This window comes from Nannobrachium achirus (assembly GCF_963921795.1).
Source record: "Nannobrachium achirus genome assembly, chromosome: 22".
NCBI lineage: Eukaryota > Metazoa > Chordata > Actinopteri > Myctophiformes > Myctophidae > Nannobrachium > Nannobrachium achirus.
In genome coordinates, this window is record NC_137829.1 from 23,809,854 (window position 1) to 23,834,909 (window position 25,056).

Here is a 25,056-nt window from a genome sequence, read left to right on the forward strand (position 1 = left end):
ATTATATATATATACACACACACACATATATATATATATATATATATATATATATATATATATATATATATATATATATATATATATATACAGTATATCTGTATGCAATTATTTGTTATTTTATAGTCTATAGTTATACTGTGTGTTTTGCTATACTTATTATTTTTATATTGCATCAGCATTCATCTAATGCACTGCATTGCAGCTTTAGGTAGTGCTAGTATAATATGGAAATATACCATTGCACAATGCAGTCATATTTTTGATCTCTTGTTCCTCAATCTGTCAGGGAACAGTATCAGGGCAGGGAAATCCGTGTACCGATTCAGGGAAAGTACATGCTTTGTGCCAAATTGTACAACTTGCTTTACAGAAATATAGGTAGGCCTATAATAGTGTTGAATGATTATGTATGAATGCATGACATGGTGTCCAACTACAGAAAGTAGAACTATCATTTTATGAACGTATTGCTATAAAGAATAATTGTTCTATCTTGTAACAAACATAGACCTACATTTTAAATGCATTACTTACATGAATGACCAATTATGGCAGCTATGCTACTTCCCCAGTGAGTAGAACCTATGTTTACATTCTTCTGCAAGTCAATTCACTGAATTTAATTAAATTTAGTTTTGGAGGATATTCTGAACGAAGCTTGAAATCAGGGGTATATTAATACAAAATTAAGTTATCTGCATTATAATGTATAATGTATGACATTTTACTAACATAATATATTGGTTGAATCAAAAATGGGGCATTATTTGTCAAATGATCAATATATATAAGGTGACAGGTTTGTGTTTGGCTATGTTTCAACTTATTAACTTTCAGTGTGGAACTGATTAACTTTAATCAGTTATGAATTAATTGTTTGAAATGTAACAGTACTTGCCCTACATCTCTACACCTCCTCCTTTACATGTGAGTGTCTCCCTAAATACTTTGCATTCTTGTCTGCCTGCCTTGAATCTTAAAATTGTTCTTGCTGCCTTTGCATGGCCAGAAGGGGGAGATGGTGGAACTCTTGACTGACACATTCGTTTCCTTTCAGTCAAACAGATGATGGTACTAGAGTGGATGCCATTCCCATCCCACTTTTGTGCTGGGCAAGGCTTAGCGCCTATCTATATTCAGTGGTTCTCAACCAGTGGGTCGGGACCCCCAGAGGGGTCCCCAAGTTATTTTGGGGGGTCCCCAGATGTTTAGCTATATGTTAACATTATTTTCTCACTCAACAGTAAACAGACCAACATACAGTATAAGTGTATACAGGGTATCTGGACATTTCGAAAGACCTTTTTTGTACCTCTGGTCAAACATTAGTCAAATAGTCAAATATTAGAGGCAGAAATTGTGAAAATAGCAGATCTCCATGCTCACAGCACCTCACGTTGTGAGGCCTTGTGAGCAAATCGGCTATTTTTCACTATGGTATAGATTGAGTCAAACTAAATGCAATGAATTCCAAGTGCTTGTGCAGGGTGGGGGGGTCCCGCGGCCTGAGAAGGTTGAGAACCACTGATCTATATTGATCTATACCACTGATCTATATTCATATGCATACTCTTTATGTATTTATTTCATGTAGGGTCTACCTGCCTTTACTTTCTTTTCTCTTTCTTTCCCATGTTTTTTTTGGGCAGGGGCCATGAGCGGAACTACTTTATATTCATCTAAAACTGACCAGAACTCTGACCACGAGACTCTGGTAATGAATTAATACATTTGTAACCACTATTTTAATGGCAAGTATTTCACACAGCTTTATGTCAAAAATAGGTGAACTAACACTTTAAGCTGAGCTGAGTTAGGATAAGATATGATAAAAATAAATTGCACTGGAATGAGGTTTATATTTTCACTCCTACAAGACCAAGAAGCTGCTGTCTCAAACCTAAATCTGTAGAGGTCTCTGTGGTTCCCAAACTTTTTAGTCTGTGACCCAAAAGAGAAATTAGACATTCGCCCGGGATTGTAGATCGGCTATTTTCACTACTTCTTAAACATTTGTTTTCTAATTTATGGTATTTCTTCGATTTTTCATTTATTTATTAAGAAAAATCATTGCATTTTCTTTTTGTTCATGAAAATCATAGCTTTTTGGGGAATGTTTTTTGAAAATGTTTTGAAATATGAATAATTAAAAACAAAATGTAGGAAACCAAAAATTAAGGGACCCATAAAGATTTGTCCGTGGACCGTGACCCACACATGGGTCCTGACCCAGGTTTTGGGAACCAGTGTGCTAGCACTCAAAACAAAGAGAGAGCAAAGATAACTGGATAATCCATTGCTGTCTCCGGTCTCAGTCTGAGTATTTGTTAGTGGGCTGCAGGTCATTGTGTTGCTGGTCTGGAACAGTGGGGCTCCCGTGGCCTGGCTCCTCAGACCCTAGGGAATCTTCTTCTGGGAGTCCTGCCCACAGAGGTTGTCATCCATGACCCTCCCAGACATTCCAGCTTCCACCTCTTCCCCTGCTGAGGATGACCTAAAACATCCAGATTGCCCCAAACATCCCCAATTCAGATAAAAGCTGTGGAAGTTTCTCAAAGGAAGGGAACAAGAGGCCCTAAGATCTTGAGTTCTATGGTGGTCTGGTTCACTTTGATCCTATGATTTATGACAGGCTGAGGTCAACTTTGTCTCCCCTAAAAAATGTAATACCGATAAGCAACAATGATTTGATAACTGAAAAGTATATTTTTTCTCCCACTGCATTGACGGATATGTTTATGGATAATATTCATATCTGCCATCAATAAAGATACTTTTAAATGGATATTCTTATCTGTTTAGTTATTATTTAAATGTTTCTAACATGCATATTTAGCTTGAGCAAGTTTGGCATGCATTCCCAAATTATGATTGCAAAACACAAACTTTAGATTCAATATGGAATGTGCAAAATAAGGAGGAGGTGATGGTGTATTGGGGTGTTGGATGACGTGTATAAATACTGCACATAATCAGTGGGTGGGTAAATATTTCCAGTGCTCCAATGATAACAGCACATCAGTTTTGTCAGTCTGACAAGACTCAAGAAGGGTTTATTTGTCACTGACTCATATACAGTAGGTAGGCCTACAAGCAGTGAAATTCAAATCAGTTTTGTCAGTTCAGTTCTCAATAATCCCACAGCTTGTGGGACAAAGTTGTTTTTCAGTCTGTTTTTGCATGTGCAGATTGATCTGAAGTGCCTACCGGATGGGAGGAGCTTAAACAAAATGTGTCCAGGGTGTGTAATGTACTTTACGATGTTCTTGGCCCAAAGATGTTCTCGTGATGGCAGCTCAATGTAATCCAGTATCTGGCTTAAAGTCCTGTTCGCAATTTGGTGTTAGGGGAGTTTCTCACCTGAACTGAGTCAGTGGGTCCCTAGACATGAAAAATCACAGAGGTGCTCGTCCGCCATAGTGCCAGGAATGGCGCAATGGCCAAATCAAATATGGCTGCCATCGGCTATGATGAAAATCCAACTTTTCTGTTTCTTGGTGTATATGCACATGTAATACCTCTATTTGGACTAATTGTGGTGTGGGGAATTCATTTCTGATATTGTTTTGACCATTTTGGGCGATTTGGACCTCAAAAGGTCATGGTCAAGGTCATTTTGCTATTCCGAAGACCGTGGGCCATAACTTGGCCATTGTTAGGAGTAAAAACAGGTGCAGTAGGTCTAAATCAACTAATGCTGACATGTATAATTCATTTCTGACATTGTTTTGACCATTAAGGATAATCTTGTCTTTGAAATATCAATGTCAATGCCATTTTTCAAAAACGATTTTGTTCATTACTTGCACTTTTATAGTATTTTGTGTAAGTTTGTTACTATTTTATAGTAAGTTTGTTTTGTTTATAACAAAAGACATACTAGTGAGAAATACAACAAGTAAGCATCCACATTTAACTTTAAATTGGGGTTTAAAATGGGTGTTTAAAGAGCAAATAAGACTATTTACGAATAAAAGTGACAAATAAAATTACACAACAAAAACACACACACAATTAAATAACAATTTCCCTCAAAGTGCACCATATTGGGATTGTGTGCATGCAAGTTAGTATGAGGTGTTTTTACAGGATGGATTTGGCATTGTTCCATGGCAAAATATGATGCACAGAACTCCATCAGTGTCGAGTGTCTTGCTTCAGACATGGCAGGAGTGTACTAAAGTCAAAGTGCTCCTTCCATCCATCAGAGCTTGACATTGACTTTTTGAGGCAGTTGTTCTTTGGACAAGTATATTTCCCATTCACTTGTCCGGAGACAAAAGTCACTTGTCCGGATAAAAATTTCATACAATGAAATAATAACAAAAGGACGGCTAATGACCCCCCTTGCTCCCTCCACTCCATAGTATGGGCACTTGTCCCGGACAACAGGACAAGCCTTTATGTCATGCCCTGTTCCATGTTCCATTGGTTCTAGTCTTTCCTCAGGTTCCTTGGCTGTTCAAGCAGGTGGCAAGAAATGCGCTAGAAAGGTGCCTTGTTGGTCTCAGCAGTTGTACTTCTCTGCTACCAATACTGTGTCTTGTTCTGTCAAGGTCTTTGCCTCTCCAAAGTTTGTTAGACATTGTACTCGGTCAGAAGCCATAACTACATGTTTAATCCTCACCTGGCCCATGCAGTCATCTCCTGTCTCCAAGGCATATGTGGCTTGATCACTGTCTTGGCTAGTGGTGCTCCAAGATGAGACTGCTTGATGCAGTGCAAGTGAGTCTCACCAGTGCCATACTGCTGCCAGATCTCCTTCATCCCCAGTGCTTGGAAATATGGGGTGTAGTATAGCAGTAATGTGAAGGAGACAACAACTCTCTGGGGTCCGCTCATAGTTCCGACATCCCATTATTCTGACCATTAAGGTTAGTGAAGGTTAGGGATAGGCTTAGTTATAATGGAGGCTGTACATGCACCAGGTGTCAGCCTCCTCAATCCTATTCAAGATGTCTGGGATCTCTTCTCCACTAGCGACATCATCAACAGAGACAACAGAGCTGATAATGGTAAATGGACTGCATTTACAGTATATAGCGCTCTTCTCCAAAGCGCTGTACAATGTATTTCACATTCACCCATTAACACACACATTCACACATACATTCACACCAAGAAACCATGCAAGGTGCTCATCGGGAGCAGTTAGGGGTTCAGTGTCTTGCTTAAGCACACTTCGACAAATAAGCAGGAGGAGACATAAATCGACCCTGGAACCTTCAGATTCCAAGGCAGCCGTTCTACCTACATCGCCACAAGCTTGAATGGCCACCATATTCCGAACACACAGCTGGAGAACTGTTTGTTCACCTCAGACACCCAGAATGTGTAAAGTTGATGAGGGATGGGTGCGTCTATCGACTCTGTTATCTCTGATGATGATGAGTGGCTCCCTGCAAAAGGGGCTGGAGGTGAAGAGATCCCAAAGATTGAACTAGATTGAGGAGGCTGTCACCAAGCTGCTGGTACATGTGGAGTCAACTGGCCCTATTATAACTAAACCTACCCATAACCCTAACCTAATGGAGGGAATAATGGGTCGCCAGGAGTGGACCCCAGAGAGTTGTCGTAGTGATACTTCCAAGCACTGGGGATTAAGTAGATCTGGTAGCAGTATGGCACTAGGTGTGCAGCGGCACATGCTTCTACAGCATCAAGCAGTCTCTCATCTTGGAGCACCACTAGCCAAGACAGTGATCAGGGGACATATGCCTTGGAAACTGGAAATGACTGCATGGGCCAGGTGGGGACTAAGCATGCAGCTATGGCTTCTGACCGAATACAATATCTAACAAACTTTGGAGAGGCAAAGACCTTGACAGAACAAGACAGCATTGGTAGCAGAGAAGTACAACTGCTGCCTGAGACCAACAAGGCACCTTTCTAGTGCATGTCTTGCCACCTGCTTGCAACAGCCAAGGAACCTGAGGAAAGACTAGAACCAATGGAACATTGGACGGATGCAAGGAACACTTCGACTCTCGAGGATATGGCTGCCTTGCTGAATACATCCTGTAAAAACACATCATACTAACTTGGATGCACACAATCCCAATATGGTGCACTTTGGAAATTGTTATTTAATTTTGTGTGTGCTTTTGTTGTGTGATTTTATTTGTCACTTTTATTCGTAAATAGTCTTATTTGCTCATTTAAACACCCATTTAAAACCCCCCTTTAAAGTTAAATGTGGATGTTTACTTGTTGTATTTCCCACTAGTATGTCTTTTGTTATAAAGAAAACAAACTTACTATAAAATAGTAACAAACTTACAAAAAATACTATAAAAGTGCAAGTAATGAACAAAATCGTTTTTAGAAAATGGCATTGACATTGATATTTCAAAGACAAGATGATCCTTAATGGTCAAAACAATGTCAGAAATGAATTATACATGTCAGCATTAGTTGATTTAGACCTACTGCACCTGTTTTTACTCCTAACAATGGCCACGTTATGGCCCACGGTCTTCAGAATAGCAAAATGACCTTGACCATGACCTTTTGAGGTCCAAATCGCCCAAAATGGTCAAAACAATATCAGAAATGAATTCCCCACACCACAATTAGTCCAAATAGAGGTATTACATGTGCATATACACCCAGAAACAGAAAAGTTGGATTTTCATCATAGCCGATGGCAGCCATATTTGATTTGGCCATTGCGCCATTCCTGGCACTATGGCGGACGAGCACCTCTGTGATTTTTCATGTCTAGGGACCCACTGACTCAGTTCAGGTGAGAAACTCCCCTAACACCAAATTGCGAACAGGACTTTAAGCCAGATACTGTATTAATGCCAACAATGACCTGTGCTGTTTTCACAGGGCTTATTTGCAGGTTTGGTGTAGCTGCTGTCGTGCAGATTGTTAGATGCTCTCAGTGGTGCATTTGTAAAACTTGTATCTTTTGAGGGTGGTTGCCTTTACCTCCTCAGAATATATTATAGGGGTTGCTGTGCCTTACACACCATTGCTGAGGTCAGACCATGCTCAGAGGACCCTGAAGCTGGAGACTCTCTCCAAAGCCTCTTTGTTGTTCTGGACAGGACTGTGTGTGATCTTTTCAGTAGTCCTAAAATCCATGATAATCTCCTTAGTCTTTTTGGTGTTTTAAGAGCAGGTTTTTGTTGGTGCACCACGTTGTCAGGTTCCGAGACTCCTCCCTATATGCGGCTTCGTCCTTGAAACAAGCCCATTGGCCGTTGTATCATCTGCAAACTTATAGCGTTTGAGTTGTGGATCGGTTGGCAGTCATGCGTGAAGACTGCATAAAGGAGGAGACTCAGCACAGAGCCCTCAGGGAGGGTGAGGGATGTGTGATTGCCCAGTCTGACAGTTTGGGGGCGGTGGATGAGGAAATCCAGTATCCAGTTGCATACGGTATGGAGGGAGTCCTAGTGTTTGTTGACCAGCTTGGTATGATGGTTAAGCCATTAAGCTGTTGTCAACAAAGAGCATACTGATGAGGTTGTTGTGTTTACAAAATGTAATACTACATGAAATTGATTGTCCACTCAAACACCACGCCCCCTTCCGCTCCCTCAGGTCCAGCGATGCCAGAGTCGTCTAATCAGAGAGTTGCGAGCCATCAGAGCCATTGCGATGTCAGAAACAGCGCTGGTCACGTGGTTCATTGTCACTTTACCCCTCATAGACTTCAATGCATTCTGTAAACTTCCGGTTCGTGGTTTGTCCCTATACGCCAATAGATGTGTCGTGTGTGTGTGGAAGACCTGGCTGGCCCCATGAAGTGAACGGGAGTGACGCCACTCTATATTTTGCACCCCGTCCGTCCGTCCGTCCGTCCGTCCGTCCGTCCGTCCGTCCTTCCTTCCATCCGTCCATGAACAGCTAATCTCCGGCACCATTGTGGCGTTCTGTGCTGTTCGCAGTGAAACTATGCACACACACTCCCTGGATCCCAGAGCAGACCTCTGCCCCGAATTTTTTAGATCGGCCTGTTATAGCACCACCAGGAGGCCGATTATTGCTAAACACATTTTTTGACAGTACCCCTAAAAATTTGCCCAAATATCACACAAATTGTCATTAAACAAAGTTTGCAGGAGTGCTCCATTTTGGAAAATGGCTCATTGCTGGCCCACAACGACCTACCTGACCTGGCGGAGACCTGTGCTCCGATCATCACTTTTTTCTAAAATATTTTCTGTTCTTTATTTTGAACCTTTTAACAATTATTTTCACAATAATATTGTTCTTATTGTCTCCACCAGCCGAAGGCATGGGGGAGAGTATGTTTTCCCCTCCGTCCGTCCGTCCGTCCGTCCGTCCGTCCGTCCGTCCGTCCGTGCGTGCGTCCGTGCGTCCTCGCAGTTTGTGAGCAGCTAATCTCAGTCGCCGTTGGCCCGGTCGCTGCCAAAGTGAGCACACACATTCCCTGGATGCCAATCTAGACTAGAACCTCTGCCCTAAATTTTTCAAATGGGCCTTTTCTAGCGCTACCTAGTGGCCGATGTTTGCAAAACACATTTCTGTGCACTACTCTTACAGATTTTGTCCAAAAATCCTACAAATCGGTAGGCAGTATCTCGACAGTCATGTGATCGACACGGATCTGTCCGATTTTGCATATTCCATCCTGATTGGCTAAGATTGGCTTCCAAAGTGTGTAGGATTGAGCCGTTTTGAACAAAATGCCTCAAATCACAAACGCAAAGTGCAATTATCATGAGATCGCGCACACACTAGGCCAAGGAAGAAATGCCACTTATTTTTTTTTAAATCAGCCTCATGGTGGCGCTATAACAGGCTGATTTGTGGTTTTACCTATAACTCCACCGATCAGTTTCAAACTTTGTAAGCGCACTCCCTAGAGGCAAAGGATAAACCTTTGCCCTGCATTTTTCACATCAGCCTTTTATAGCGCCACCTTTGGGCCGACTTCTGTAAAACACATTTTTGGATATTACTCCTTGAGATTTTATCCAAAAATCACACAAATCGGTACACAGTATCTCTATAGTCATGTGATCAAGTCCGATCCGTCTGATATTTCATATTCCATCCTGATTGGCTAATATTAGCTTCCAAAGTTTGCAGGATTGCTCCGTTTTTGAACAAAATACCTCAAATCATCAATGCAGCTTGCGATTACCGTGAAATTTGCCACACATATTCCCACTAGGTCAAGGAACAAATGCTACCTTTTTCATTGTCTCCACCAGCCGAAGGCTGAGGGAGAGTATGTTTTCCCCTCCGTCCGTCCGTCCGTCCGTCCGTCCGTGCGTCCTCGCAGTTTGTGAGCGCCTAATCTCAGTCGCCGTTGGCCCGGACGCTGCCAAAGTGAGCACACACACTCCCTGGATGTCAATCTAGAACCTCTGCCCTAAATTTTTCAAATGGGCCTTTTCTAGCGCCACCTAGTGGCCGATGTTTGCAAAACACATTTCGGTGCACTACTCTTACAGATTTTGTCCAAAAATCCTACAAATCGGTAGGCAGTTTCTCGACAGTCATGTGATCGACACGGATCTGTCCGATTTTTCATATTCCATCCTGATTGGCTAAGATTGGCTTCCAAAGTTTGTAGGATTGAGCCGTTTGGAACAAAATGCCTCAAATCCCAAACGCAAAGTGCAATTATCATGAAATCGCGCACACACGTTCCCACTAGGCCGAGGAAGAAATGCCACTTAATTTTTTTTAAATCAGCCTCATGGTGGCGCTATAACAGGCCGATTTGTGGTTTTACCTATAACTCCACCGATCAGTTTCAAACTTTGTAAGCGCACTCCCTAGAGGCTAAGGATAAACCTTTGCCCTGCATTTTTCACATCAGCCTTTTATAGCGCCACCTTTGGGCCGACTTATGTAAAACGCATTTTTGGATATTACTCCTTGAGATTTTATCCAAAAATCACGCAAATCGGTACACAGTATCTCTATAGTCATGTGATCAAGTACGATCCGTCTGATATTTCATATTCCATCCTGATTGGCTAATATTAGCTTCCAAAGTTTGCAGGATTGCTCCGTTTTTGAACAAAATGCCTCAAATCATCAACCATGCTTGCGATTACCGTGAAATTTGCCACACATATTCCCACTAGGTCAAGGAACAAATGCTACCTTTTTCACATTGGCTTGTTATAGCGCCACCAGCAGGTAGACTTTAGCAAAACATATTTTTGGAACAATGCTTCAAATCATGCATGCAGCGTCCGATTGCCATGAAAGATCTAAGGTGAAGAACACATGCCACCCTTTTAACATTGGCCTATAATACAGTAGCACCACCAGGACTCACGGCCTGGTGGAGACCTGTGCTCGGAAGAGCACTGCTTCTAGTTTTGTTTCTGTTTTCTGTAAAACGATTTTGACTATGTAGAAAAGCACTATGTAAATTGTATTTATTATTATTAGGCTACTCCTTTTTTGTCTGATTACCTCCACCTGGCATGGCTGGGTGTGAAATAGCATTGACTATGAGTTGACGAGAATTTCAAGAGGGACAGATAGATCCATAGACTGATAAGGAGAGAGCCAGGCCTAGCCGAGATCACCCTGTTCCCTCTCATATGGCACATTGGCACTCTGTTCTGTTTGACCTCTCTCTCTCTCTCTCTCTCTCTCTCTCTCTCTCTCTCTCTCTCTCTCAGAATGTGTGGCAACATAGCAATCTTTAGTAGGCTATACTCACTTGTGTGGCTCACAATAACACATAATTGCATCCAGAACTAGAGAAACACCTGCAATATAAGCTAAATGACAGAAGGTGCAACAACTTGCACTCTGAGAATATCAGCACTTAAACATACAAGACCACTACATTATTTCAATGATAAACATGTTAAATAAAAAGCACTTTTTTGTCATTACAATTAATGGTTACCTTGAATCAGTCATCTTGTTATATATTGCCAGTGCCACACAATAGCCTAGATCTACCTGATATGGATCATAAAAGTAATCAGACCATATATGCTTTCATGTGTAGAAAGGTCTCTAAAAGTGAGCCTTTTCTTTCTTTCCTGATCTCAACACTTACAAAGGGATCGCAATGATGCAGAGAGACCCCATAAATTTCAGCAGGAAAGGTTCTCTGGGGAGCAGTTCAACTCTTTACCAGCATCTGTCAGCTCAGCCTGGAGAGGACGTCTGAGGTCAGGAGGTCAGATGGGGTTGATTTTTGCCCTTTGTATATCAGGACATATATCAGGGTACCTACCTATTGCCAGGATGGCATTCCTCTTGAATGTGGGCTGATGAAACCCCTTTAGCAAACAGCTATTTTGCATAGTCTCGTGTGGCCAGTGCTCCAGTCTCGCTCCTCCGTGAGGCCTGGCGTCCAAGGTAATTTTGCATTTAATATGGTATTATTTATTTATTCATACGTCATATATATTTCGTTTTCCAATATCAGCTGAACTATTATTGCAATGGCTTGATCAGCTAATTTAGCATTTACTGCACACCAGATTATCGTTGTGCTTCCTCATGGTTTGTCAGTGGTGACGGGCCAGTCAACTTCCTGTCATAGAGGGGGTCCTTGTCCTGGAAGCATATCATAATAGTGGAGCCTGGCTTGAGCTCAGCAGTAAATCTTGGTCCATTGAATGCCCCCCCACCTCCCATGTTTCTCTCATGTCCAGCAAAATAAACAATCTGCTGTAGGTCTGCAGAAATGTGAGATCAGACAGAAGGCAGAGCTAAGGATTCTGGCATGCCCTGGAAGGAGGAGGAGGAGAAGAAGAAGAGGAATGCAGGGAGGGGGGGGGGGCTCACAGATCAGATTCCAGGAACCCAAAGAAAGAGTGGCTAGGAGAATGAGAGAAAGGAACCCTGGGGTAAAATGAAACCCACAAGTTTAATATGAGTTATAGGCCTAAGTTTTATAATGAACGAATCATGCAATTTCCTTATACATCATTCTCTTGCATGTGCTGAGAAATCTCATCGTTCTGCAATGTTGCGTCATTTCTGTCAATTGAGGACAAATTATACAGTACAATCAGAGGTGTCATTTAAAAAGGGACATTTTCATTGTTTATAAACAAGGCATAAAATATGGCTGCCACCAGGAAATCAACCTCCACTACCACAGTGCACTAAGCTAGTGGTTTGGTTTCAATCAGTAATGGAGGGGAGAGCTGCACTTAATACTGTTGTTTTAGTTGGGGCTCTGGCCGCTCTGGCCTCAGGGGGGGTTCCAGACATTTTGAGGCAGGCTTTGAGGAAGATATGGTTAAGAGAGTAATATGTAGAAACACTTTGCAGGGAATCTACAGTCCAGAATATTTCTCCACTCATAGAATTCAATGTGGTAACCATTGTTATGTGGGTATTGCAGTTTTGTTTTTTGATGGATCGAATACTTTATTAACAGTTTACAAATAGTAGGCTACAATGGTACCATTATACAATGGTGCTAAGAGGAGAACACAAGGGCATACATGGTCACATTGCACTTTTATTACCTACTGTATGAGGGTGGCTTATGCCAATGCATACTACAATGGGAATAGGGTTTGCTGCCATTTGTAGATTTCTGCAATAATAATAAAAAAAAGAAACACTCCCATTGAAATGCATTGGCAGCATCCCCCCTCATAGGTAGAATACAAGTGCGATGTGACCATGCATGCACCAAGATGGGCTTGTTTCCATTGTGGTCCTGTGTATTCAATTCATTGAGATTTCCACCTGTGTGTGGGCCCTGACTGCTTTTAGTGTATTGTAGTGTTCTGAAAACATATTCATGTCCAATCTCCACATTTTTATTCTGCCTAAATAATAGTAGGGACAAAAGATATGATAGGGTAGATGAATTATATCAAAGTCTTCATTTATAATGTATTTTAGAAACTTTAAAAGGACATTTCTGTTATTTATTTCCATGATGCTTTAGGCCTACATAGTAACAGCATATTTGCTAACTGCAACAAAGCTTACAGGAAACTGTCTGGCATATTCCTTAATAACTACAGATAGTTTTCTTATGAAGTGGTAAATGCTTTTGAAATATGATGCAGAAATGGGTACATGTTCCTGGCCGGGAGTTTCCTGTTTCTGGGAGAGGAGGTTCACTTTTCCTTGTTCGTTTAAATTCATTAATGTCACAGGTTCATTTAACAAGCAAATGGATGAGATTTATTTCGAGAGGGGGGAGAATCGATAACGCATGCTCATGTGCCGTGGAGACGGTCTTGCACACTCCTTACCTGGCAAACTACAACCTCCAAGGACCCCTGGAGCTCCAGGGACCCCCAGGTCCCTCGGGGACCCCCAGGTGTAAAAAATGACCAAATGTGCAAAAATGACCAAATGACCACCCCAACGGGGCTGCTCACAGGGAATTCCTGGGGACCACCCACTCCTGGTGCTCCAGAACGGATGCAAAAGTGGTGGCGCCCCCAGTGGAGGACCCCCTCCACTGCAGCTCACATAAAATGCCGTAACTCGGGCTAGGAGCGTCCGGGAGAGCCGGGGCCGGTACCTATTCGTCCGCCAAGGCAACGCGGAGACCCCACCCCTCATTTCTCACATGCCCCTCTTCTAGCGCCACCTTCAGGCCGATTTTTAAAACACATTTTTGGACACTGCTCCTACAGTTTTTGCCCTAAAATCACGCAAATCGCTACACAGTATGTCTACACTCATCCCATCAACATGAATCTGTCCCATATAGCGCCACCTTCAGGCCGATTTTTAAAAACACATTTTTGGACACTGCTCCTACAGATTTTGCCCTAAAATCACGAAAATCACTACACAGCATGTCTACACTCATCTCATCAACATGGATCAGGAAGATTTTGGAAAAACAAATTTTTGCCCTATTTGTGGAGATAAGCAACCTACGGTCGCTTATCTCCTGATTAGGGAGTCTTACTGGCAATAAAACACGATTTAAACTATATTGAACTGTTAGTTCGGACTTCGGACAAACAAAGCAATGTAGGCAAAACATGTTCACTAATTGGAGACTGTGTGTAGGCTATTAAACGTTTATTCCAATTCGCCCTCTAACGCAGATGATTTTAAACTTTTAAGCATCGAACCAAAACAAGTCCTGTACGTGTCCACGCAGAAAGAATCCCCTTGGAAAAGAGGCAGCTGCTCCGCAATAAAAGAGGGTGAGGTCCACTCCACACTGGCTCCACCAAGAGACAGAAATCAACACTGGTGAAAAACGTAATCGCTGGAAATATTTAAGTAGCTTACTTTACACCCACCAGAGGTTAAGACATTTCTATCTTCATGGGAAAAGTGTGGAATCAACAGATGTACCCCCAGTGCTCTTACTACTATCCTCAATACCTGCAGACGAAGGTAGGCTCGCTAGAATATCAAATATGCTACGCCCGGTATATAAAATAAACGCATTCGCTGTCTCGAGTTTGGAACTTGGGACAGCATTGACAGATAAACTGATATGTAGTCTAACAATCGTTGTCTGTAGGATCATGTCTCGTCTCCAATTTCAAACTAAAGCTAATCTAAACTCAATGTTTTCGTTCTCTCATCATGCGATCAGCGTTTGTGAGAGCTGATGGTAGCTACGAATGTGATTTACCTTTTGATGATTTCTTGCAGGACATTTGCACACTCATACAGTTCACATCGTAAATAAAAGAACATTTTCAAATTAATGGTGTGCTATTATATGCTGAGGCTCTTCAGTTTGGGGTTTACCAAAGGATGTTTTATATCTGCACTATATTAGTATAATACAAAGCACCAGTGTTAGAAAATGAAAGACAGATATGGGATGTTTGGAGGAAAGTCCCTAGCTGACCTACAGGCATCTCAGCTAACATAAAGCGGATCCTAATGCTCTGCATCACTGAAAGCTCATGAAAGTTTTAGCAACATGGCTGCCTATTAAGTTCCTAGGTTGGTATTAACGACCAACAGCAGTGAATGCAGATCATATTTTAAGTGATTTATAGATACTCTATATATTTTATCAAATGATTCAAAACTGTACTCAACTGAGCATAGAGCATCCACAAAAATAGTTGAACAGTGGTCAATGAATGTGCAGAATGGACCTATTCATTCATGGACCACTAAAGAGGATGTAAGGTTGATATATTGGGACAAGGTCATTCATTTGACTTAGATGTGTGTGGCATAGTTTTAACACAAAAGTAGCTTTCAAAAAAACTCCTTAAAGAAAGAGTCTGGAAAAGTGATGTGATGGAACATTGTGTATTGTGCTCATCATACTGGGATCACTCATTGCCATTATCTTCATAGTAGTAGTGGTACTTCTTGACAAGGTGTTTCTCTCATACAAATCAATCCTATTTTGAGTGTACATTTTTGGAGGGTAAAATTGTGGGGGTCCGACATATCATTTGCCAACGGTGGTTAGGGTTAGGGCCAATGCATACTCCACTTTTAGAGACGAATTTATTTCGGTTCGGGGAGTCTCAAAATCTCGGTGGCACCGAACAGCCGAATTAATGACCCCCCCCCCCCAAACCTCTGAATGACGTCATATTGTAATTTGGACAGAACCAGAACCGAACCAAAATAAATTCGGCTCTAAAAGTGGAGTATGAATCGGCCCTTAGGTTTAGGTTTAGAGTTAAGGTTAAGGCCTGTCCATACTCTCTCCAAAACCGAACCTTTCGTCAAAATTATGTCACTTGGAACTTCTGAAAAGCATTATACCCTGAATTAGAGTTCGGAAAGCTGCACGTCCGAAAGTCAGAACTCTCAGAAGAAAAGTTTGGTTTCGGAGAGAGTAGCCTATGGACTGGCCTTTAGGGTTAGGGTTAGGGTTAGGTTTAGGCATAGACCATACATGGGCAACTGGCGGCCCGGGGGCCACATGCGGCCCCCACCTTCACTTTAACGCGGCCCGCCAGTTAATATCGGAATACTGATATTATTGATTTCAGCTGTTACAATTCCAAACATGCAAACATGACCCGCTTTACTTCAGTCTATATTAGTAGCTTAATGACTGTATAGTAGACTGGCATAGACTGTTTACTGAAGTTAGGGACAGGGTTAGGGAATGTAAAATAACTTGGAAACCATTATAGGAAGTATTTTGGATTTTGGGAAATTGAAAGTAACATTTAAAGTCAAGACTGTGTATTAAGACTTACTGCATGAGTACACGTTTTAAGGATTTCCTTGGTCACATATCAGAAACAGAAGTGATTGTTGAGCTCTAAATGTGCAATTTTGTGATATGTGTGATGATTATATTTGCTTGGCTTGATTCCCTGTCAACATTAGCCTTTAATCATTGACAAGGTGAATGTATTAACTGCCATGGGACTTACATGGCGAGCGAGCTTGTGGACAATGGCATTATGCTGAGGCTGAAAAGCCCTATACAATGTTTACAATAAAGTTTGGAGAGTTGCCTGGCAGCGGAATGTACACAATGAAACAGCACAGTGGTGCTGCTCTTTATGTCCACGGCAGGCTTAAAACTCCTTTTGTGCTCATATGATTCTCATTCTTAGGACTTTTGATGTGGGCAAAATGAGTGTCCAGCTTCACAATAATACCTTCAATGCCACTAATAGTCAGTGTCAAGTGTTTCCTTTCACAATAGAGGAAGCGATCAAACAGCCTTAATTTATGTGAAGGTGTCTGAGCAATATAAATGCATTCATGGCACCCTGTGTGTGTGTGTGTGTGTGTGTGTGTGTGTGTGTGTGTGTGTGTGTGTGTGTGTGTGTGTGTGTGTGTGTGTGTGTGTGTGTGTGTGTGTGTGTGTGTGTGTGTGTGTGTGTGTGTGTGAAATCAGTTCCCAAAAATATACATATAAATAAATTCAAATGTGTCAGGATGATCTATGATGCTTTTTAATATTATTTCTTAAAGCAGGCTATATTATTTCTCAAATTACTTTCATTGGAGGAAATGAATGTTGTTGAGGTTGAATGAAATTACATTTTCAGTTCTCACCAACGCTCTTGGCTCATTTTGTCATGAAGCAATAACTTATTTATGAGATCTACAGATAAACGTCTCTAACATCAGGAGGCTCCAATGATGATCGATTTCCTCCTTTGTGAATGTTTCATGAAAGCCCTCACCCTTGACTGTAAAATAAACATATATGTTCAACCTATTTTCCAGGATTACAGTAGATCTGAAATATGAATGAAACAGAATTTCATTGCAGTTGAGTGTATATGCATGTTATTAATCAATAACCAGTGAAGTTATAGATTATCTGCCACAAGACCAGAAACTCCCTAGGCTTGCTTATATCTCATGATAGAAGTGAGAGTGAGGGCATGGGACAGATGGGCAGAATGCAGTCTTCTATCAATCAATGTTTTATAAGATAAATATGATATAAAATCAGGCATCATGGAATTAATATTTAAACAACACAACCTAAATAAAAACAATGCCTGTATCTTTATAACCCTCACCAACTGGCTGGAAATAAGGCTTGTGGATTCTGACTGACCAACATGCAGCTGACAGCAAATCAGCTGTGTTTGTTTGATGTCCAAAGATTAGATTAGAATAGATATAGATTACCTACCACAAGACCAGAAACTCCCTAGGCTTGCTTATATCTCATGATAGAAGTGAGGGCATGGGACAGATGGGCAGAATGCAGTCTTCTATCACATAAATGTCTCCTGTTACACTTTAAGCCTCCCACCTCCCACTCTGCCCCAGTCGCTTCAAAGATGTAAACCCAGTTTTATCTTGTAATCATTCAGAAAAATACTGTTGATCAGAGCAAGCTATATGACTCATGCTACAGTCATTTTTGGACCACTAGTCATGCATAGCTGAGCTGAGCGGTTGTACTGTACACACCTCGATTAAAGGCAGAACCGTAAATTTGAGGTCTTTCTTCCTGTGTGACACATACACATAGGCACTCGTGGCTCTTCTTTTGTGGCTATGGGTTCTATAAGGCTCGAGAGTTGACGGAAATGCTCTACCAGTTTGTCACAGAGGGATTTTGCCCCCCCCCCCCCCAACAACACACACCTTCCATCAAGTCAGGAAGGTAAACACTGAGCTGCTTCTAAAAGCTTCCTGGAGCTGCCGACGACTCTCTGTCCCACGCTGGAGGGGATCCTTGTGTTGCTGGAGAGGATTTTTGTGTTGCTGCTTCTACTTGGAGACCAAGGAATATCTGTCTCTGCATTACAGAATTCTTGGTTTATAATTACTTCACAGATTCTGAAGTCATTCTGAGATGTATTTGCTGTTAGGTTTTGATTTGGTATTTTTCCTCAGTATACATGGGAGACATTTGCTGGATTGAGTGATGGATTGATTTCATTACTAAGAGAAAGAGTATTGGAACCGACAACACAGTAAAATGATCTGAAAGAAGATTGATTTCCTTTGGAAATACCCTATGTTTGGGTGTGTGCACACATGCGTTTGTTTGCATGCGTTGTGTGTGGCTCTCATAGTATGTGCCTATGCACATTTACCTGTCGAATGAGAATGAGATTCCCTGCAGGGGATGGGTGTTCACTCAGGTAGCCTTTTTGTTAGCTCAGTAGAGACTCTGTCATGTCGAAACAATATACCGGTAGCTTAGTTGCAATAGTATCAGTGCATGTTCATGATACAGTATGTTCAAAAGTTCAAAACACTGGATCTGTTCAAAACACTAGGGCATAACTTTGTGGTTGTGTGTCAAAACAACAATGATTGTATTTGGAGAAACACTTACATGGTGTTTATGAATGGTTTATCAATGTTCCAATAAAGAAGAGCATCAAAGATTATGGCTTATTAATATTAAGACAGCTGGAATGACAGATAGCCTTTCCTTTAAAAGGGGTTGGTTCTATTGGCCCTCTGTCTGCTCTGGTCCCTTTTAACACACAGTGACCTGAAAGTGCTGAATCAGACCTCTCTTCCCTCTATGGTGACCTATTGACTTCTCATGGTGGCCTGTTGAACCTCTCTACATGCTCTAGTGGTGACCTTTGGTGTCATTTAGGATGACACCAATTAGCATATCACATATCACCCCTATGGATTTTCATTGTGCCCATCTTTAAAATCGTGACAAAACAGCAGTGATAACCGTGCTTAAAATAGTAAGCAAAATAAATGTATTATCATTTAGTCATGGTGCATACTTAGTGGATTTATGACTTCTTTACGTTTAAAAAAAACAAGAGTCTGGCAATTTTAGTCATAATGGTTATGAAGCATCAACTGATGGTGAAAATGTACTAATTTATCCAAAGAATAAAGGTCTGCCAGCCAGGCTTCCTACGAATTGACTACAGCACTGCGTTTTGTTGCATTGGATTTTCTTTCTGTCAGCTCTCAGTTCAAACAAACTATTAACACAAATTGATGTCGTGAAATCTAAAGAATCTCAGGAATGATTTTGGAGCGTGATGTGCTTCAGTGGGGACAGTGAAGAACGTGATTTCCTACTGTAATTTTCAATGCTACTTCAGAATTTATTACATTTTCTCCCAACACAGACAGGATTTGGAATGGGAAAAATACATCTGTGACCTACGTAGGAGGCGTGGCTTTGAAGTCAAGACTTTCTCTTACTCTATTGAGCTGCCAATATAGGCCTATACCTAATATTGCCATGGTACACTTTCAGGCCACCCCACCGGCATGGCTTGGATAATTCCCGGCCAACAGAGCACACATGGCCTTACAACACCATAGGCAAAGGTTGATTCAGGTTGTGATGGATTGATCATTGAAGAAACAAACCTATTTACCTTGGCAGCAAGTGGTCATTCATTTGTCATAGATCAGCCGGCATTAATACAAGACAAAGATAACCTCTGTCCAAACTTAAATCAGGAGAAGGTGGAGTTCTGTGTAGGTTGATCTGGTTCAAAAGACTATCAAGGCAGAATGAAAGAGAGGTTGTATGGTGCTCGTGCCTTTCTGAAGGTCACCATTAATTCACATTCTCCACCACCAGTGTTGGTTTTCCAATCAGCAGTTGACAGCAGTGGGTGAATTGCTTTTGATTTATAGCTCAACCTGACCCCTGTATATTCTCTAGTCGCTATACCAGCTTCAATAAAGAACTCCCCCACATCACTCACATTTTAGAGATACTGTAGTGTAGTAGTTCCTTTACTGGTTATTATGGTGGTCTTGGTAAGTTGGTATCATGGAAGCCACCTTTCAATTAACCTGTAGTCCACAGAGAAAAGATAGGATTTAAGCTTATATTGAAAACAAAAGGCTTGACCCTTAAAAATCCCCAAATTGGCTGTTTGGAGATGTATTTATTGTATTTATTTTTATTTGATGAATTGGTTGAAATGGCTGTTGTTGATACAAGGATATCTGGAAAAAAATGTATTTAGTTTTACATTTGTATTTTGTAAATATTTATGTAAAATTAACGTAGGCTATATTATTTAGAGTTTGTTTAATGATGATGAATGAATAATTCTTTGCTTGATCAAAAAGCAGGCGTCAATGTGCTAGGGCTAGGCTACTGCCTCTGGACAATGTTTAAAGCTGTGTAATAAACAGGTATATCCATGGTGCTGCCTACTCCTGTTGTGTACGGTGAACACATTCAATATAAACAGCTATGTGCTGCATCTTTATGGAGTTACATTGGTGTAATCTTTCACTTGGAAGTTGGTACAGATAGTAGAGAACTTCTAACAGGAAAGTAGATTGACACTAAACTGGTCAAAATATCACACTGATGGCCGGCCGCACTGTGGAATGTTAAGTATGCATTCTCGACTGTACCAACACTAACAAAGGGTGGAACATTGTAACGATATTGAATCATTTAGATAGCGTGCTTAATGCAAGCAGTCGTAAGTGTCCGCATTTACTTATAAGCCGACGTTGACCACACTACACATCCCTAAAATAGAAAAAATATAAGCAATTGTGTATTTTACACCGACCGACAAAAAGGAGAATCCCTCTACCGGATGGCAGAATGGATTCTCCCAGCGTAGCAGGGTCTGTTCTGCGTAGGACTGACTGCAAATCAATGAACCTAGTCAAACAAACGGGGTTGGGCAACCGAAGTTGGGACTATTCACGGAGATTTTACATTATTACCGTGTAGTAAGTTACCAGTTGGATATGTATACAGTTATGCATAGAATTATGTTCGCGTGTGTTTCAGTCGAATAAGGCGGATATTTATGTGGTCAGTTGTATGCGTTAATAGTTAGAAATAAATAACTATAGGGGGAAAAAGCAAACAAGACAAAAAACGATCTTTACTGTCGGACCGAGGATGATTTTTGCTAATACTGGCAACCCGCTGAGGACTCCGTATCGCAAACAGGTAAATAAGCTTGTATTTACAAAGTCAAAACATACCCACAAAGCTGACTTCAGGGAAGTCGCAAAACAGGTCTGAGGGAGCTTGCTTGTCTGTCACCTTCATCTGTAATAACTTAACCATGAATATAACCTCTCCACGAACAGGTTATATTCACTTACGTGTTATTATTAAATGTTGATTGACTTCATCAGACGTTTTATATATCCTATGCGAGAGATAATAACCTGACTGTCTACTAAAGTTACATGGTCTAATGGTGTTTTGGATATATAATATAGGCAGAGACAGAGTTTTATGAGTTAGATTTATTTTGATGTATTGCTAATGTAAGCCCAGACCAAATGTTTATTTATGTTAGAAAAACAGAATCTACTAAAATATTGTAGGCTATTTTGCTTCACTTGTATGGGTTACAGATCAAATGAATTTCCCCAGAAAATATTCCAAACAGCAGCCTCAGAGAACTTTCTGAACAATTAATGCCAGTGTTTCTTTCATTAGATACTCTTGCCTGGTTGAACCACTGTAGACTTCTATAAACTTCTATTCAACTATCTATCTATAAAACGATATAAAAGTGTAATGTCTGTGGGATTGAGATGTAAGATAGTGATTCCATTATCCATTGGTTTAGCTATGTTCTTGTATCCATACATTCCGTTTCCATGTGTGAAAATACACAGTGTAAAATGGTTCATTCATGCATTCATTTTGCCCCAGTTACATATCGATTTGTTTTAAATTCCCTGTGTTAAATGACCATGTTGGAGTCATGCTTGTACTGTCATACAAACAGCACGCACTTTTAGCTCGTGGTAAGCCCTCCATGGGCGAGGCCAGTTACTGGAAGCCTTGTGTATTTCCAGCTCGGATATGACAGACTGTGCTGGTCTGGGCCTGGCTGATAAGATGCCTTCTTGTCCCCATCTCTGTGTCCATCAGAAAGGGGAGTTTTACTCTGACATATAGCTCAGACTCTGGCATTCTTCTGTAAAGATTGTCTTTGTCAACATATAGCTGGAGGTCGTAGTGGCACACATCCTGTTCATCCAATGGGATGGATCACTCTGTGTGTGTGTGTGTGTGTGTGTGTGTGTGTGTGTGTGTGTGTGTGTGTGTGTGCGTGTGCGTGTGCGTGTGCGTGTGCGTGTGCGTGTGCGTGTGTGTGTGTGTGTGTGTCTGTGCGTGTGTGTGTGTGTGTGTGTGTGTGTGTGTGTGTGTGTGTGTGTGTGTGTGTGTGTGCATCCTATGTAATTAGTCAAATATACCATAGAGCCTGTGGCATATACCTCTCTTAGTTACTGAAACTGAACAAAAACGTACAATGATAACTCATACCTGGCTAATGCACTGGAGTACTCAATGAAAAATGACAATATGATTTTAATGTCAGTCCATTAATAATTTACGGCTTATCGGTTAGCTTTTGATAAGTACTTCAATTACATTCAAATGTGTCACATTGCTGAAGTTGATATATACATGGCTTCTCGAATAGTTGACAGAAAACACAGAAGCTGACCGTTTAAGCCTTTCACAATTCCTAGAAAGATAGACAGTTCAGACATTCCTATCCTGCAATCAAGGTAAGAGGGCAATTATAATAAGCACAGCCTTCTTATCTTGATTACAGGACCGGAATTTCTGCATCACACTTTGTATTTCACCCATTCATAAAGGTTGCTTATATGGTTCTGTCTTGAGATACAGCTCTTATTATTTCCATGATTCCATGATTGTTTGTTTGCATATTTGGACCTGGATTGTTATGGATATGTTTGTTATATTTGTTCATTTGACTGTTCAAGTAAAACATGTCAGAACTTGGATACAAGCTTTGTTGTAAACAATAGGATAGGATTAGTTTGGAACAGTTCTTATGCCTCATAGAAACTGAAACCTGAAAAGAACGGTAGGATATATAGGGATTGTAGGCTACTTGGTGCTGGGTTCTGTGTTATCTTCAGGATCTGTTCCTTCCGTTTCCTAAAAAAAGGAAGGGAAACTTACGAGGATGGTAAGTAACTGGTTACTACTTACTCACTTACTTGTTGGTTTTAATGCCTTAAATAAACCACACATGACATCAAGCCTGAACTGGAAACTATAAATCATGTATTTACCACTTTTACTTTGCTATATAGAAGTTATACAACATTTTGAAATAATTGCGACCGTAGGTTGCAGATTAGTATGTGAACGGTCACAGCTTGTCCGTATCTCTGTCTGTCTATAACGCCTGACACTGTGGTTCTATGGGTTTGTCGCTCTGATATCATGCTCTGATGTCACTGTGATGTCAGGGGAACCACTCTAACAGAATGGGTTTGCCGCTCTGACATCACACTCTGGCTTCACTGTGATGTCACACTAACAGAATCCCTTTTATGCCCATATATGGAGTTCCCTGATGTCATCAATATTAAGCCCATATCTAACAGGACTTCATATGGGAATGCCCATATATGGAGGCTACATCGGCCACATACCACACTAACAGAATCCACATATGACCGAGACAGATGGCCAAGACAGCCCATATCTGTGTGGCTGGTTCTACAGACAGGGATCTCCATGTATGGGCATAAAAGGGTATGTCATATATGTCATAGACATCATAGGACTTTCACATAACGAATAACTGAGTAAGCTTGGGCTCTCACAGCATATCTCCATATACAGTACATGGATCTCCATATATGGGTACCAGGGTTCTCCATATATGGGTAACTGGTCCGATATACATCACTGGCCAGATGGCAAAGAATTGGCGTGACCTCGCCCTTTAGGTCGAGGTCGCTTGTTGCCCTGAGGCATCTTACTAGTACAGAATACTGTATAATACTGGAGTGTGAACCAAATCCAACTAGAAGCAGTGCTCTTCCGAGCACAGGTCTCCACCAGGCCACACAAATCGGCCTGTTATAGCGCCACCATGAGGCTGATTTAAAAAATGTGGGGCAGAGGTTCTGAATTAGCATCCAGGGAGTGTGTGTGCTCAGTTTGGCAGCGATCGGGCCAACGGCGCCGGAGATTAGCTGGTAACAACCAGGCCACATAAATCGGCCTGTTATAGCGCCACCATGAGGCTGATTTGAAAAATGTGGGGCAGAGGTTCTAGATTGGCATCCAGGGAGTGTGTGTGCTCAGTTTGGCAGCGATCGGGCCAACGGTGACTGAGATTAGCTGTTCACAAACTGCGAGGACGCACGGACGCACGGACGCACGGACGGACGCACGGACGCACGGACGGACGGACGGAGGGGAAAACATACTCTCCCTCAGCCTTCGGCTGGTGGAGACAATTAGTTATTGCGACCATAGGTTGCTACTTACTATATGAATACTTAGACTATGATATAAAGTTTTAAAAAATCTATCCAGTGCTAGCCTGGTAGTCCAAGACTTCTATACATAATCTGCCATGAAACATTTTGTGTTGTTTTATTGTAGACAACCATAATCACACTGAAACACAGTGGTAGTTTTGCATTTCAAATTTACACAAGAGGCGGAAGGAAGAGAGGCTATGTCCGCTGATCCCCGGGACACAGCAGGTCAAATCGGTTTCCTTGGTGAAGGCATGTGAGGCAGTTCGGTCGGTCAAAGAAGATCGGCTTCGGCTCGAGACCAGACTGGGATCACTCAATCCTGTCACCACCTCATGCTTGGGATTCCATCAGCTTCCTTACTTGAGATTCCACTGTGCATGTGCGTGTGCGTGTGTGTGTGTGTGCGTGTGCGTGCGTGCGCGTGCGTGTGTGTGTGTGTGTGTGGGGGGGGGGGGGGGGGGGGGTGTTAATCAG

At 41.5% G+C, this 25,056-nt stretch overlaps 1 protein-coding gene across 10 annotated transcripts in view; it reads left to right on the forward strand.

Moving 5' to 3' along the window:
* The first annotated feature begins 14,168 nt into the window (after positions 1-14,168).
* rbms1b (RNA binding motif, single stranded interacting protein 1b) overlaps positions 14,169-25,056 on the forward strand; it is a 43,197-nt gene continuing 32,309 nt past the window's right edge. For 6 of the 10 annotated variants that reach the window (XM_080752631.1, XM_080752633.1, XM_080752638.1 and 3 more), the window contains exon 1: positions 14,169-14,304. In XM_080752631.1, the coding sequence (XP_080608757.1) occupies positions 14,233-14,304 (72 nt within the window). In that variant the 5' untranslated portion in view covers positions 14,169-14,232. Of the gene's footprint in view, positions 14,305-20,975; positions 21,251-25,056 lie in introns of those variants that run through there. The other 4 variants (XM_080752635.1, XM_080752637.1, XM_080752639.1 and 1 more) reach the window with 1 other exon arrangement.